The sequence below is a fragment of the Capricornis sumatraensis genome, chromosome X (assembly GCF_032405125.1).
Source record: "Capricornis sumatraensis isolate serow.1 chromosome X, serow.2, whole genome shotgun sequence".
Taxonomy (NCBI): Eukaryota; Metazoa; Chordata; class Mammalia; order Artiodactyla; family Bovidae; genus Capricornis; species Capricornis sumatraensis.
In genome coordinates, this window is record NC_091092.1 from 15,835,051 (window position 1) to 15,852,887 (window position 17,837).

A 17,837-nucleotide genomic window follows, 5' to 3' on the forward strand; every position below is an offset into this window, starting at 1 on the left:
TTCCCCAGAGCTGGTGGGGAGGGGGCGGTGCGGGGGAAGAGAGGGAGGAAAGTAGATCTGTGGGACTTGCGCGAGGAAAAAGTTTGCAAGTCTGGACAGAAGAGACAAGTGCTCCCGAGAGACCGGCTTTGGGGAGGGGAGGGGGGAGGGAAGACTAGTTGCTGGTGCTTCATTCCCCCCCCCCTCTTAAAAAGCTTTTCTCCTCACCCAAGACGACCGGCACAATTGGGACACCCTCGCTGTCCCTCTCCGGCTCTAGCTCTCTCCCTATAAACCTTCAAGATTATGTCAATTGGTCAGAGCCAGCCAGGGATTTCGTGCGGGTGCTGAAGGAGCTGCGGGAGCCGGAGAAGAATGAAACTGCGTGGAGTCAGCCTGGCTGCCGGCTTGTCCTTACTGGCCCTGAGTCTTTGGGGGCAGCCCGCAGAGGCTGCGGTAAGTCCTTCCTTCTACGCTGCCCCCCCACCCCGCCCCGCCACCCCATCATCTCGCTCTCACGCTGAAATCACTTTTCGTCCCTTTTACCTTGCTTTCTCCTGGGCCTTGGCTAGGGAGTCAGATGTGCCTTCAGTTTAGGAAGAAACATTATTTACAGCGCTGGTTAACTCAAGCCTTCTCAAGTCCGAGGGAGAGGTTTAAGTGCTTGCTTTCCTGCGGCTAGTTGCTCTGGGGGCAAGAGCAGGACCTGGGGAGGAGGACGCATGTTAATAGATCACTAGGCTCTGGTGGATATTCAAAACTTTTCCTCTCTACTCTCCACCCTCGAGGGTTTCCCTACCTGCCGGGTAAGCTTTTCACTAGTTGTGCCCAATCCACACACTCTTTCAACTTTGTCGATAGTTTACTATTTTGATTTTTCTAAAATCCAGCTTCCACCAAAGTGTTAAGCGTGCCCCTGAAGTTCTTTCCGTTTGCCTTTTCCTTAAGCAACTGGAACCTAACCTCACCTCTAGTCAGTAAAGCCTCTGTAGTCTATTTGACATCTTGTTGCAAATGATCAGGTAACATACCAGGAATGGTTTCAGGCTTCAGGTCTTCTTCATCTCTCTCTCTCTCTCTTTTTTTTTTTTTTTCCTTTTTATAAGTTCTAGGTTTTCGTTCTTTACTTTTTTTTTTGCTTACTAAGGCACCTGAAACAAAACAAGAGTTTGCCCATTACCTATTTAAAGGAAAAGGATTATCTTTTTCAAAGGAGAATGAGTGTTCTGGTTTAAAGGAGAGCGAAGCAGAGAAGTGAAATGACAGAGCAAAAAGTCCCATTCAGTTTTAGGAATGTAAAATTAAAATCTTAATATATCTCCTATAAGTGTGTCTAGGTAGTCCCACCCAGTATCCTTCTGGGGGTGAAAGGCAAATCTACAGGAATGAATGACTTTGTCATAGAAAATGTTCTCTAGCCTAAACTCATCCTCCTTAATTTCACTTAACCTCTAAATAAGAATTAAGTGTGTGACAAATTATTGAAAAGTTATGTTTGAGTGAACATAATGGGTGGTTTTAAAAACACTTTAATATGAGATCATGGCTTAGGCCTTCACATGGTTGAGTGATTGTCAATTCTTTATATGCAACTGCTGTGTTATAGCTTCTATGGGTCCACTTGTAAGTTACCTCTAGCTGTTCTTCATGCTCAGAATGCCTCAGGTTACATTGCCTTTCTTCCATCCTCCAGAATGTGTGTACTAAAGGTGTGAAAACTAACCTTCATATTACCTTAACACAACATAATGGAAACTCTCCTAAAAAAAAAAAAAAAGACCATGCATATCAACTATTTTTAATTCCGCTTGCCAGAATTTTTCCTCCATCAAAGTAGACAGATGGTTTAAAATTGCTATTATGATGCAGAGCTTCTTAATGGGTTAAGGTTTAGCCACGCTGGAGGGCTACAGACCCTTGCATAAAACTACAGTTCTGTTGTTGAAAGTAGTTACTTTTAAAAACATCATCTTGGTGCTAGCAGCATTTGGCCTGAGGGCAAAGATTTTGTGGATGTTTGATTAAATATTTCTCATTTTTTCTTTTGATGTTACTATTAATAAATGTGCACCAGATACCAATCATACAGGTACGTACAGCTATACTATACCTCAGTTTATATTAAATCATGTCATGTTAAAAATGAAATTTCTTTTTATGATTGATAAAATTTGGGAGCAAGCTTGTTTTCTTGGACTATTTAATAACTGAGTGTTCATAAAGAAATTACAGTAGATACCAAGTTTTTCTCTTTCCTCCTATATGATTTTTATTTATTTTTCTCCTATATAATTTTTAAAGAACATTTTATACTCCATTTCCTTATCATTAGTATATTGTGCCTGTAATAAAACCAAGCTTGTTTTTTCTGCTTCACACATTAAAATACTAGTTAGATGAATGTTTTAATCATCTCAAAGATATGAATGGTATCTGCTCTCCATACTAGTGCTGGGGATATTGGTGACCTGTAGAGTAAACTGGTTGGTAGTGGGGCCACTTGTTGACTCAAATAGTCTAGTATTGGAACTTTTACACCAGGAAGAGCGTTTTTACTTAAATTGCTTTAATTTTTCATAGTTAACTGATTTCATTCTCTCTGAAGTCATGCCAAATTAGGATATCACAAATATGTGGAAAACTTTTTTTTAGGTAGAGAGTTTATCAGATGGAATAAAATAACTCATTCCAAAAGGTTAGCAATAAGGGAAGAAGGCAAATTTAGTTGGAAAGGTCAATTCTAGTGATGGAAACAATGTATTTTTATGTTAAAGTATTTATGTGACTCTCCATTAATAGGATATAACTTAGATTTATGCCTTGTTTAAACTTCTACTACTACTATGCAATTGTTAGTAACTTTGTGTGTGTATGCAGTAGATTTAAATTTACTATCTCCCTTGTGACTAGGAGCAACAGCCTGTTAAGGGTAGCAGTGTGGTTTGTGGCCATGGAACAATTTTTCCTCTAAAGTGTACTGCTCCATAGGAAGAATTTGTTGACATTGTTATCAAAACTTAACATTTTTGCATGTCTCATATGTGCCAGGCACTGTGCTAATATGGAAATATACATTACCATGTTTAATCTTCACAACAGACCAATGAAGCATATACTATTCCCACTTTACCAGTCAGGGAACTGCAGATCATAGAGGTTAAGTAATGTGCCCAAATCACATAGTTAGCAAGTTGTTAAGCTATAAATTTGAATCCTGGCAGTTTGACTCCAAATTCTTTACTCTTAGTGACTGTCCTATACCGCCTCTTTGTATGTGGTCTGTAGAGCTGTGTTTGCTGTTCAGAGTATTGGGATCTCTACTACTTTCTTTCTTTCTTTCTTTTTAATAAAGGGAGACACAGGAGGTGAAATGGCAAATATAATGGGGATTACATCTCTTCCTGCTGATATTAGGAGAAGCATCATGGTATAATGAAAACAGCTCTGGGCCTAGAATAAAAAGATCAAAGTTTGATCTCTATATGTATGTGTATTTATAGAGAGATAATTTAAAAGTACTCTAGAAGCAACTGCTTGTTGCAGATTCTATGATTTTATATAATTGCATATATAAAAAGTTAGATTTACAAGCCAAGTATAATTTGTGGTAGGTGATTATTTTGAAGAAAAATTTGCCTTATACTTTCAATTAGTTTTCATAATAATTTTAAATATACTGAAAATTTCAGTAGCATGTATGTCTGTTGTGATAAAACAGAGTAGGTATGTGGTAGCAGTTTGCTTAAGTCTTGTGCATGTATTTATATATTGTATCTATCCTGTGTGTAAAAGTATATAACTTTTTCCCTATGTTTTTACTTGGCTTTTTGAAGTTTGTTTATGCAACACATGAGACTTTATCTTGAGTTAACATTGATAACTTAGTCAAGGTTGTGTCTGCCAGGTTTATGCACTGTAAGTTCACTAGTTTTTCCCTTTGTAATTACGAAGCAACCAGACTTTGAGACTGTATGGGGCAGTATTGTGAGACAGTGTGCATGTCTTGCCTCTCTTTTGTTTTTATAAACATTTATTTTAATTGGAGGCTAATTACAATATTGTATTGGTTTTGCCATACATCAACCCGTGGTGGATTCATGTCTTGCCTTTCATCATAGTTTCATCCACTGTTTTAGCATCTGTTAAGGATTCTAACCTGAGTAATTACTGCTGTGATATTTGCCAAATGGTAATCTTAAGTTTTCAAAATTTTCTGTATTTATTTATTGAACTCTAATGTAGCAAAGAACTTTATGTTCTTCGATATTTGTTTGTTTTTATCTACTTATTTATTCAGTAATTAGGCCTGGTGTGCTGCGATTCATGGGGTTGCAAAGAGTCGGACACGACTGAGCGACTGAACTGAATCTGTTCATAGTAGTATAGATTTATGGATGCTTGTTTTAGTCTATGAACTTTAATGAATTATGCTATTTTTACTATTTTTTTTGAAATTACCCTAGATTTGGCCAGTAGAAGCCCCTTCCAGTTGGCTCCGGTGTCCTTTCAATGTGTCTCTATCATTTTTTGAGCATTCTTTTACATTCTGGTACCACAAGGTATTCCCAACTCATTTTCTACTTTCACTGCCCCAACCCTGGAATGAGCTATTTTTTCCAAGAAGCTCTGATTCTTGGAAGCTCTGTTGATTAATGGTATTTAGAGATGGAAATCTGGGTACTTGGCATGCTCATTGCTTCTAGGCCTTCTCAGCAGGCAGAACTAGGGAATATATGTATGTATACATAGTCACATACCCACTTCTGTATTTCTTACAGAACCATTAATTTGCACTGATACCTCTCATTCCAGTCCAAGACCACAGAATAAACATACCTCTTTGATGCTACATTATCTTATTGCTTTCTGGTACCTCTCCTCAGTCAATCTCTTAAAGACAGTCTTTAAGAGATTGCCATCTGTAGTCAGATCTAGAATCTGATTGGAGGATGCATGACCTTTTGACAAGGAGTAACTTCTGAGCTTTAATGTCTTTATTAGCAAAAGGGAGCCAGTGGTACACGAATGTCACACATTGTTTTGAGGATAAAATGAGAGAAGTTATGTAAAGCATTTAAAATAGTACTTGACATATAGTAAATGCTCAGTAATATTTCAATTAGATTCCGTTATCGTCATTACAAACTATTTATTAACTTGCCATTTCTTTTAAAAAAATATTTATTTATTTATTTGGCCACACTGATTCTTTAGTTGCAGCATGTGGGACTTAGTTCCCCAACCAGGGATTGAACCCAGGCCTCCTGCATTGGGAGTTCAAGAGTTTTAACCACTGGCTCATCAGGGAAATCCCGTTGGTTCTCCATCTTGATTAGAGTCTTATGGACCCAAATCTTTCCTCAATTTCAGCATAACCCTTACATTCATTCAGCAGATATTTATTCAGCAACTCATAAGTACTTAAGAATTATATTCATGTTTTTCTGTTTCTACGCTCATGGATATGTACTATCCACAAAATCAATTTGTGCTAGACACTATAGATTAAATAAGATACACTAAGCTCCTTCATGGAGCTTCCATGCTAGTGAGCATATATAAATACTTTTGTGAAATTTTCCCTTACTATTATGTCAGTTTCTGATTTTACCCTTCTTTGAATATTTGTCATATTTAGCCTCTTGACTAGTATCTAAATGTATTTGGTCTTACAAACATTTTGTTTCATGGGATTTTGTCTCTTCTGTTAGATGATAGACTTTTTGAAGCAAGAACTGTATACTTGTTCATTCATTCAACTGCTTTACATGTTGATTTTGTCTGATAACAAAAAATAATACATGCTTAATGTTGGAAATTTGAAAAAAAGAAAATTATAAAGAAGAAAATAAAAATCCACAGTTCTACCAACAGCACAGAAATAATCTGTATTATTGTTTTGAATGATTTTCCTTTTTAATGTATCTTATATTTTCTTTAAAGAGCAAATTGGTTAAGATTTTTTAAAAGTTGGGATTACTCTGTACACAATTTTCTGTTAATGTTTTATTTACTTATCCAGCAGTTTCCCATGTTATTAAAATTCTTAGTTTAAAATTTTTTAAATGATTTCATACAATTTAATTTATACACACCACAATTAATTTACTGTTCACTTTTATAGGCTGTATTTTTAAATTTCAAGGTTTTTTAGCCATTGCAAGAAATACTGCCATAAACAATTCCTATTCCATATTTTGTATTATTTTGTTACTACTGCCTTCTTCATGGGGAATTACTATGTTAGATGTCATCCATATCTTTAAAGTCTTTGGTACTTTCAGTAGACTCTGACATTTAGAAAGGCTATAGCAACAGATAATATGATAGCTAACTTTTTTTAGTGGTTACTATGTTGTACCCTGTGAAGTAGATAATATTATTCCCATTATACATAGGAGGAATCTGAGGCTCACAGGGTGGTTAAAAAACTACCAGAGGTCACACAGTAAGTGATTGAGCAGTTTAGCTCTAGAACATGCTCATGAAATTTTATTCAATCCCTGTTTCATTCACAGTAGAAAAATAAGTCATGTTGAAATGTTGAATAATTCCCACTACCTTTTCCATGACTAGTCAGTTGAATTGATTCTACAGATAGGCTCACCCACCAGTTCATCCTTTAATAACTCTTTAATATGATTGCCTGGGCCATTCATCCTCAAGGGCCTAAATTTTAATTTTGTAAACCATGCACCTTGCTACATTTCTCCCATGTACTGAAGGTGGAACCTGTTCTCCATGAATACCTCCCCCACTGACCTCTTCCTAGCTATAGCAAGGGTATACATACTCCAAACTCACTGACATTCCCCTCCTGCAGGAGAGTTTTGGAATGGATCTGAAATGAGAGAATCACCCTCTCTCCCCACCCCCTACCCCATAGCTGCCTATGAGCTTTTACACTTAAATACCTGTGTCTTTGCCTCCTAACATTGTCATTTGCTTTCATCCTCCCTTAGTGATACTCCAGAATTTTACCCCCATTAATTGCTAATCTGTTTTTCCTACTTTAGGGTGATATTATTCCAGCCCCCATATCCTCTTTTTTTCTCAACAAACTTGGAAGTACATATGGAGTGCGAGGCCCCCTATCCATTTTGCAATACCCCTACTTTGCCTTTTCCTTGTGTTTCTTCACAGGCGAAGTGACTTTACAGCCTTTATCATAGCCTTGTGGCTTGTGCAATTCAAATGTATTCCTCCACGAAATCACAAACTGTTAAGCATTATGGCTTTTCCAGGTGGCATTTAATAGCTGAACTTTAAGCTTCTGAATGATAGGGATCTACTTTTGCCAAATTACTTTCCAGAATGGTTTTACCAATTATATTCCTATCAGTAGTGTAAAAGAGTACCTATGAGACAGTCTTAATAATTTTTTTCTATCTAGTATAGTGACTATAGAATTGATGCTCAATTGGTTGCCAGTTGGTTGGCACATTTGGTTCTATCCTCTAATGATTTTCTTTTTAAAATGTAATCATTCCATCATCTCATCCCCTTCTGACAATAGCAACCATGGAACAGAAGTGATTTTTGAAAATAAATTCTCTCTAATTAACATTATAAATGAACCACCCAACCACTTAACTAAATCCTCATTACAAAGACTGTTTTTAATAGCACCAATTCTTGAGGTGTTTTAGAGTGGCATCTTTAGTGTGATCCCTGATACATTAGCTTCTTTCATTTTAACAAACCAGATTCTCATTTTATGCATCAATGCTTGAGTTTATTTACATTCATAATTGTCCAGGTCCAACTGCCCTTTAGAAGCTTCTGCTGGCCTTGTACCAAAAGTGTAGCCTGAGATAGTACCTGCTACCCTGCTGAAATGGGAACCTTAAATCCCTTACTATTTGCCAACCAAAGACAACCAAAGGCAAATGTTATAAAAGAAACAGGTTTTTGGTAAATGTAGCTTTTAACTTAAAAAAAAAGTGTACTACATCATTCGCTTTACTTTTTAACTTGTACAGAGACTTAAGCACCTTTAAGTAAGTGCTAGTCAGGTTAATGGAATTGGTTGTATGACAGTCAATACTAAAATACAACTGGAAGAAATTCTGTTGGCATTTGTATCATCTTATAATTCAGTCAAATAACGCTCTTTATATACATTAAGAGAACTGGCTGATTTGCTTCCAAAATTTCATATAGTATATGTGACATTAATGGAATACTGAAGGAGATACTGAAACTTTGCCTGGGGTGGGGGGAATGATATTAAGGAGCCCAGCCTAGCTCTCTGTGATGACCTCAAGGGGTGGAATAGGGGGAGGCTCAAGAGAGAAAGGATATATGTATAATTATTACTGATTGGCGTTGATGTATGGCAGAGACCATACATCAGCTTATGTATGATGACCTTATACAATTTTGTAAGGCAGTTATCCTCCAATAAATAGAGTGGGACACAAGTGAAAAATCGTTTTGTGTATTCTGTGTTTTGACCTCTCTAGGACTTTGCTAAAGAAGGAGAGTCCTTCTCTGTCCATAGTCTAATTGATGTAGTGAAACATTTGTGTATGAGAAAGGCATAATTGTACCTGTTTGTATCAGATAGGTTGTTTTCTGTTGCAAGTAGTAGAAAACTGATTCAACTGCCTTAACAACAGAGAAAACTTTTTTAGCTCACGTAACAAGAAGTTTGGAGGTAGAGTACCTCTAAGGTTCGTTAATTCAGTCAAATAGTGACCCTGGCTCTTTCCACTTTCTGCTCTGCCATACGCTGCCTGTCAGTTTACTGTCTCAGATTGGTGCCCCTCATACTTGCAAGATTGCTGCTGCAGTTCCAGGGATCACATGCAGATGCCACAATGCCCAATAGAAGAAGAGTATGAACTGTTCTTTTGTGTTCCTTTTAATCAGCAATGAAAATTTTCTCAGGAGTCCCACACCCTGACCCTTACATCTGATTGGTTTGAACTGTGTTTCATGTATATGGTTACACCAGTACATTGGCAAGTGGAATGGAACCATAAAGGTAGTTAGACAAGTGGCTTACAACCCCCACCTTTCCCCCCACCCCCACCCTACACCAGATCACGTTGCTGCCTTGAAAAGCCAGAGAGTGGGAAAATTTGCATAAAATCAGTATTCTTTTAGGAAGGAGAAAACAGTTCCTGCTTTATAACCTCATGAGTTTGTCGGTCATCAGGATCAGTTCACTAAAAGATATGTAACAATTTGATGTATATGTTAAATGTAAGATATATTTCTTAATAGGAAAAGTAACATTTTATAGAGTTGTGCAAATGAAAGATGTTGGCTATTTACATAACTATAGATAATTTAGTATTGAAGGGATGTTAGGGATCCTTCTGATCAGTGGTTCTCAAAGTATGGTCTGTGGACACTTGAGATTCCTAAGATCCTATCAGGAGGAACATGAGGACTATTTGAACAGTAATTTGAAGACTGTTTTGCCTTTTTCACTGTGTTGATATTTGCTCTGATGATGGGTAAGACAGTGTAGTATATAACAAATTGTCCCAGTAGTTGTATTCTTCATAGTCTTGGAGGATAAAAAGCAAATTTTATTTAACAGTGTCCTCAATGTAGGATTGATTTTTTATTAAATCTTGGCCATTAAGTATAGATATTTTAAAATTTCTGTATGACAAAATGGGGATTATACAGAAAACACTTCTGTATACTGAAATAATATCATTGTTTCTAAAAATAGTCCTTGTGCAATTGTGTGAATTATGGCCTGAATTAGCTGATTTTTGCATGGAACAGATTTTTACTTGAAGGCACAACTGAAGACTTTCCTGGTGGTCCAGTAGTTAAGAATCCTCCTGCCAGTGCAGGGGACATGGTTTTGATCCCTGGTACAGGAGGATCTCACATGCTGCAGAGCAACTAAGCTCATGCACCACGATTACTAAGCCCATGGTCTAGAGCCCAGAAGCCTCAACTACTGAGCCTGTGTGCTGAAACTACTGAAACCCATGTGCCTAGAGCCCACGCTCCACAACAAGAGAAGCCACTGCAATGAGAAAACTACACACTGCAACAAAGAGTAGCCACCACTCGCCGCAACTGGAGAACGCCTACTCACAGCAATGAAGACCCATCGCAGCCTTGCCAAAAACGAACAAGTGAGACAAACTATGGTTATTCAGGCTTGAGGATTTGGCAGGAATTTTCTTGAAAATGAGTAAAATGAGTCTGTCATTTGAAGGAAAGCAACTGGCCATATTTGTTGCCAGTGAAAAAATTTGAGCTTTTCAAGTTAAGTATTAGAATTTTAGAAAGCTTGAATCTTGAATATGGGCTTGACAGCTTCCCAAAACTTAGTCTTTTCTAATGAGATTGGTAATTATATTAATGTGTATATTTTTTGATATTAGGTAATAAAATCTGTTAACAGTTGGAAGTTCTGCAAATCCCAGTGAACTAATATCTTCCATATGAATAGTGCATGATGTTACAAAATCATGCATGGCTAAAAGATTGAAAGACAAGATCGGTCAATCAGTTTTAATGTAATCAAGTACAGAAGTAAATAGATATCAGATTCTGTGTTGCAACTTATCTAAAAAGAGTCTACCGCTTGCAGAACTTTGGCATAACATCAAAGAATATCCAGTTATCTTAAGAGGGTATTAAAATACTTAATTTTCCAAATATATAACTGCATGAAGCCAGATTTTCTTCATATATTTCAACCAAAACAACATATTGCAACAGAGCGAATGCAGAAACAGATATGAAGATCCAACTGTTCCAACCAAAATAACATATTGCAGAAGAGTGAGTGCAGAAGCAGATATAAAGATCCAGCTGTCTTCTATCAAGGCAGACATTAAGGAGATTTACAAAAAAATAAAATAATTCCTCTTCTCACTTTCTTTGTTTTGGAAAATATAACTATTGATAGTTTTCATGAAAATGCATAATACATGTTAACTTGTAATAAGTTCATTATTGCTTTTAAATGAATGAATATTTTAATTATTACTGTTTTATTTTATATGGTACATATTGATAGATTAATGCACATAAAAACTCTGGGGTCTTTCAGTGATTTTTAAGAGAGTATAAAGGTCTTAAAGGGACTTCCCTGGTGGTCCAGTGGCTAAGACACCAAGTTCTCAATGCAGGAGGCCCAGGTTTGACACCTGGTCGGGGAACTAGATCCCACATGCTGCAACTAAGAGTTCTCATGCTGCAATTAACAAACCTGCAACTAAAGATCCCCCTTGCCACAACTAAGACCCAGTGCAGCTAAATAATAAATTATTTTTTTAAAAAAGGGTCTTGAAAACCACTACTCTCCAGAGACCAACTCTATCATTTTATAGGAAAGTCAAGTGGTTGATGGAAGATGCTGCTTGTCAGTTGCAGAGGCACATTCCAGTATATTATCTCCAGTATACCACATTGGCTTATGGATTGGTGATATGATTTTGTCCTTTTATTCATCCTAGTAGATGGAGTTAAAATATCAAATAGGAAATGTACTAATTGTATCTTTCCTACCAAGTTCAATCTAATTGACAAGTCAGAAACACTCTTACTATTACCAACCACAGCAGAAGAGACACTGATGAAGAAAGGCAATGAACTATAGTTAGTTATTTTTAGGTATCAAACTGGAAAACTCATAAAACCAGAGTTCTTGTCTTACTTTTCTTTGCATTCACCACAGTGTATAGACTGTTTACTTGTATGTAGTTGATTCTCAGTAGCTAGTTGTTGAATGAAGTTTGAATTTCAGGAAAGGGTATATATATTTGCCAAGAGGGAAGAACTGGAATCAATGACATCAGTTTATAGGACCTCTTGATATCAATTATTTTCTAACCGTTAAGGTATTTAGTAACAGGAATGCCCCATTACTAAAAGTACTTGAATAGAGGGCAGATACTATTTTGTTGGCAATACCCACAAAGTCTTATTCAACTCAAATTCTATTGTTCTGGTTGTTAGAAGGAAATTTTTTGAGCTCCAATCCTTGTCTCTATAATTTTAAGTAACTCTAAGGTATAATTGGCATAAAATAAATTGCACATATTTAAAGTGTACAATTATGTACACACTTGTGAAACTATCAGTACATTAAATATAATGAACATATAAGTCACTCCAAAAGATTTTCATCCTCTTGAATAGTTCCTCTCCCTTCCTGCATCAACAGGTAACCACTGATCTGCTTTCTGTACACTAATTTCATTTTGTAGAGTTATATAAATGGAGTTATATGGTAATTACACTTTCTTTGTTTTGTATCTTTTTTTCTCATCATTTCACAGTTATCCACATTGTAGTGTGTATCCATAGTTCATTATTTTCTGGTTGAGTAGTATTCCATTGTATAGATATACCACACTTTGTTTTTTTCACATATTGATGGGTATTTGGGTTGTTTACAGTTTGTGGCTATTACAGATAAAGCTTCTATGAACATATTAATTTTTGCTTTTTAACAGTTATTTTGTTGAAGTGTAATTTACATAATGTGACATGCACTGATCTTAGGTGAACAGCTAATTATTTTTTTAATTGTGCAAAATTTGGTAACTACTATCCAGGTCAAGATACAGAAATTTCCATTACTCCAAGCTCCTTCTTGCCCCTTTCCTTTCGGTGACTTTTATGTCATTTATTAAAACTTAAACTCCAAGAATGCAAAGGTATTTATCATGTTATTTTCCAGAATATTTATAATTTCAGATTTTGTCTTTAGGACAATTTTTTCCTACATAGATTACCAGTTGTTTCAGTACCTTATATTGAAAAGTAATTCCTTTTTTCATTGGTTTGGTTTGATGGCTTTACTGAAAATCAATTGAATGTATAGATATAGGTCAGAATTTATTAGTCTGGTCTGTTGATCTGCTTGTCTATCCTTATTCCAGTATTATGCTCTCTTCATTACCTTGACATTATTTTTTGTTCAGTTACGTCCAGCTCTTTGTGACCCCATGGACTGCAGCACACTTGGCTTCTCTATCCTTCACCATCTCCTAGAATTTGCTCAAACTCATGTCCATTGAGTTAATGTTGCTATCCAACCATCTCATCCTCTGTCGTCCCCTTGTCCTGCCTTCAATCTTTCCCAGCATCAGGGTCTTTTCCAGTGAGTCGCCTCTTCACATCAGGTGGCCAATATAATAATTTTAATTTTGTAGTATAAATCCTTCAAATTTTTTGTTCTTTAAGATTGTCTTAATTATTGTCTTGAATAATTATGCCATATAATTTGTAGATTCATCTTGTCAAGTTTTACTAAAAAGCCATTTGAGAGTTTGGTAAGGATAGCGGTAATTATAAGGATCAGTTTAGGAACAAGTGAAATACTAAAAGTATTGAGTTTTCCAATCTGTGAATATGATATATTTCTCCATTAATTTAGATATTGTTTAATTACCTTCATCATAGATGTCGTGCTCAGCATTTGTTATTTCTTCCTATGCATCTGATTGTATAGTAAATGATATAATTTTAAAAATTGTATTTTTAGTTGTTGCCAAGATATAGACATTCATTTTTATATCAATCTTTTTATCCCAAGATATTACTGTTTTTTTTAGGGCATGATTTATATATTGTAAAATATACCCATTTTATGCACATTTCTGTGAGTTTTGACAGGTACATACAATAGTAAGTCCAGTCATTCAAGATACAGAACCGCATTGCTAAGATTATTCATTAGGTTCTAGTAGTTGACTTTGTATTTTTCGTGTACATAATCAAATTATGTGCAAATATCTTTGAGATAGCGTATCATCTCAATATCTCTTGAGTTATAATTTTTCCTTTTCACTTTTCAATCTGAATGCCTTTTTCTGCTCTCTGCCTTATTATACTGGCTAGGACTTTCAGTGTAAGTTTAATGTAAAAGAAAACATCCTTTTTTTTTTTTGCACTCTTTTGGGGAATATATTCAATGTTTTGCTCTTATATTACCTTTAAGTTTTACATAGTAGCAGACTGAGGAACTCCTTTTCTATTGTTTGCTGACATTAAAAAATGATGTTAAATTTCATCAGAAATAATTTGTACCTGTTTCAATGATCATATTGTCAGGAACTCAGCTGGGTTGCTAGGTGTCTTCATAGCCAATTAAAACAAGCAAGCCAGAATGAAAATAACATCCCCTTAATTGCTTACTATGATTGATAAGCAAGAGACTAAATCGGGAATGCCATCCCTAAAAGGGATGCCAACTCGCCTTCCCTCCCATTTACATTTTTCTCCATGCAGTGACTGCAGGTCTGGCAGATCAGTACAGACTTGGGGGTTAGGTCATCTCACTGATGAAGGAGCCTCAAGCAAAAAGCTCTTGCAGTTTTAGAGACCTAGAGACCTAGGGAAGGAAGACGAGAAATGCTGTGAGTGAAAATGTACTGAATACTGTGTCAGATGAAGAAAATTGTCTTCAGAGTTTTCCCCTACTTGTTTTGCTATGAATGTTGTGAACAAGTTTTTATGTGGACATACTTTCATTTTTCTTGGGTAAATATCAAGAAATGGAATTGCTGGGTTGTATCATAAGTCTATTTTAAATTTTATAAGAAAGCGCCAGATTGTTGATAAAAGTAGTTGTACTATTGTACATGCCACCAGTGTATAAAAATTTTAGTTGTCCCTCACTCTAGCCTGCATTTACTACTGTAACTCTTTTTTAATTTTAGCTGTTTTGATGTCTGACTATTGCTGTCTCCTTGTAAGTCTTCTTATACTTCTTTTTAAAAAATTTATATTCAGTAAAATTTACTGTCCATGATGTATGGTCTGTGAGCTTTGATAAAAGCATACAGTCTTGTAACCACTGTCATAAACAAGATTCACAACAGTTCCATCACCTCGCAGTATTTCCTAATGCTGCTCCTTTGTAATTAGCCCCTTCACTTACCCACAGTTCCTGGTTATTTTCTGATTCTATAATTTTATATCTTTTTCATAATGTATTTATTATAGATCAAATCATTCAGTATGTAACCTATTGAGTTTAACTTTTTTCTCTTAATGTAATACATTTGACATTTATCCATATGGTGTCTATCAGTAGGCCATTTCTTTTTTATTTCTTTTCTTACACTTGAGGGGTAAGAGCTCCTATATATTTTGGATCCAACGTCTTTGTTTGATATATACAAGTTTTGTGAATATGTTCACCCATTTGGTGGCTTGTCTTTTTATTTTCTTAACTGGTATATTCAGAGAATAAAAGTTAAATTTTGACACAGTCCTTTTCATGTCCTTTATCACCTTTTTATGTTTATGGCTTTCTGTGTTCTTTATAAGAAATGTTTGAGTACATCAAACTCACCAAGATTTTCTTCCATGTTTGCTTCTAAAAGTTGAAAAAAAAATAGTTTTATCTTTCTACTCATTTAGTTGTTCATGTATGGTATTTAGTAAGGGTTTTTTCTCCCCACGTGGTTAACTAGTTCCAGCACAATTTTTTGAATAAATGTTCCCTTCCTCATTTAATTACCTTGGTGCTTTTGTTGAATATTATCCTGCTATAGTTCACTGTGCTGACTGTTCACTGAACCCCATGGTAGGCAAGGTGTGAGCTAACAGGCAGAAAGAAAATGCCAGAAGCCATAGGAATTGCAGACACATTTATTCTTTCCTGGCTGGGGCAGCAGCTTTAGCAGCAGTCATGGCATGACATGACATAACATAACACAACACACCCCAACACACACACACACACACACCAGGGCTTTCCAGGTGGAGGTTATATTTGCTTACAGAACAAAAGAAGTCTGTGGCCAAGCAAGTACCTCATGACGTGTATGCTCAGTGCTATAAGTGATCTTAACTGTTATATAATCATTACTTACAAAATGTGGGGCAAGAGCAAGAGGCTGTGAGGCGAGAGAGCCTGACCATCCACATCTTGGCTAATTTGCTTTTTCCCTACAAATATCAATTAATTATATGTGTTTGGGTCAATTTTTGGACTCTAATTAAAGTTCCTCCATATATCTGTCTACTTTTAAGCTAATAGCAGACACTTTCTAGGTGGTGCATTGATAAAGAATCTGCCTCCCAATGCAGGAGACACAGGTGAGGTGAGTTTGATCCCTAGGTCAGAAAGATCCTTTGGAGAAGGAAATGGCAACCCACTCCAGTATTTTTGTTTGGAAAATCCCATGGACAGGGGAGCCTGGTGAGTTACAGTCCATGGGGTCACAAAGAGTTGGACACCACTTAGGGACTAAACAACAACCATGGAATTCTCCAGGCCAGAATACTGGAGTGGGTAGCCTTTTGCTTCTCCAGGGGATATTCACAACCCAGGGATCGAACCCAGGTCTCCTGCATTGCAGGCTAATTCTTTACCATCTGAGCCACTGGGGAAGCCCAGACAACAACAGTGTATGAAACAAGCTATATGTAGGTCTAAGATTTGGTAACTGATAAAGATATTTTAGAAAAACATATGGTTAAGTTCATTTTGAGATGAGGAATACTCTAACTTTCCTTCATTTTGACTTAATAGGAGAAAGGCTTGAACAGTGACCCTGTAGGAAATGGCCTTATTTGTCATTAATATGATTTATTTTCAGAAAGCCTTCTGAAATGGGAATCATTTATTTAAGCTTTAGTATCCCTTCTGAGTACTTTTCCTAGCTGGCTATAAATGAGCCAGATTTCTATAGTTTTAAGGTCATGTTAATTTTCATTGTTTTTTTTTTTTTTTCCAAAGTAAGCTATACATTTTCTTCAGGTATGGTATGTTGAAAGTTTTTACTGTCTGGCAAGATTCATCTCCCTAGATTCCCCCTACCCCATTTTCCTCCTTAAAGATACTAAATACATTTTGGAAGAAGAAAACTAACTTTTTTCTTTTAGTTCTTATGGTCAGTTGAATTCCTGGATTTTTAATTTTTAAAACATTTTCTTTACTTTAGAGTGAATGTACTCAGTTTGTAGTTCATAGTGAATAAATGCATGCTTAGCTCTTAGTCCTCTCAATTCTATTTGCTTGCTTATCTTTTGCAGCCTATTTAAGCATTTCATTTTTCTCCACAGTTGGAGTAAAGAATTTTTGGTTGTTGTTATAGCACAAGCTTATTATACCTTATCACAGCCTTCATGTCTTCATTTGTATATAAAGTATAACTGAAAAAACTACAAACTAATGTTGTAAAATAACAAATGAGATTAAACTGAGAAAGGTCACCTTTCTTAGAGGCAGAAAAAGAGATTCATCTTCAGTGGCTTACATTTGTTTTCCTGACTAATTTGAATGACACATTTGAATTTGCAGATTGACAACTGTTATATTTAAGACATGAGCTTATAAACTTATCTGTATCCTAGTAGATTTTCAAACCCATAACCTCATTTTTCCTTCACTCCATGATTCCCAGATAAGGAAAGAGAAGCATCATTTTTCTTTAGACGGTTAAATCATTATAACTTGAAATTGACAATATGCTAAAAAAAGTAGGTGAGTCCAAAATCAGGTCTTTCTGATTTCCACGAGGCATTATAAACATGTTACTCAGGCTTTGTTGTTGTGGGTTGTTTTGTTTTGCTTTGTTTTTTTGTCTTTTGCTTTGCTATTTGGAATCTTACTCTCCTAACTGGGGACCAAACCTGTGCCTCCTGAATGAAGTGCAGAGGCTTATTCACTGGACCATCAGGGAAATACCACTCAGCTTTATTTTAGAATCGGGTCCTGATTTATTTTTGAAGAAACTGAAAATATTAAATGCAAGAAGGATTAAATTATTTCAGGTTAAAATGCTGTGAATGGCTACACTCAATATGCCAGCAAATATGAAAAACTCAGCAGTGGCCACAGGACTGGAAAAGGTCAGTTTTCATTCCAGTCTCAAAGAAAGGCAATGCCAAAGAATGTTCAAACTACTACA

The 17,837-nt window shown here is 35.9% G+C and overlaps 1 protein-coding gene across 2 annotated transcripts in view; it reads left to right on the plus strand.

The window, feature by feature from the left end:
- Positions 1 to 354: 354 nt before the first annotated feature.
- COL4A5 (collagen type IV alpha 5 chain) overlaps positions 355 to 17,837 on the plus strand; it is a 249,452-nt gene continuing 231,969 nt past the window's right edge. For both annotated transcript variants that reach the window (XM_068963385.1, XM_068963384.1), the window contains exon 1: positions 355 to 435. In XM_068963385.1, coding sequence (XP_068819486.1) covers positions 355 to 435 — 81 coding nt within the window. The remainder of the gene's footprint in view (positions 436 to 17,837) is intronic.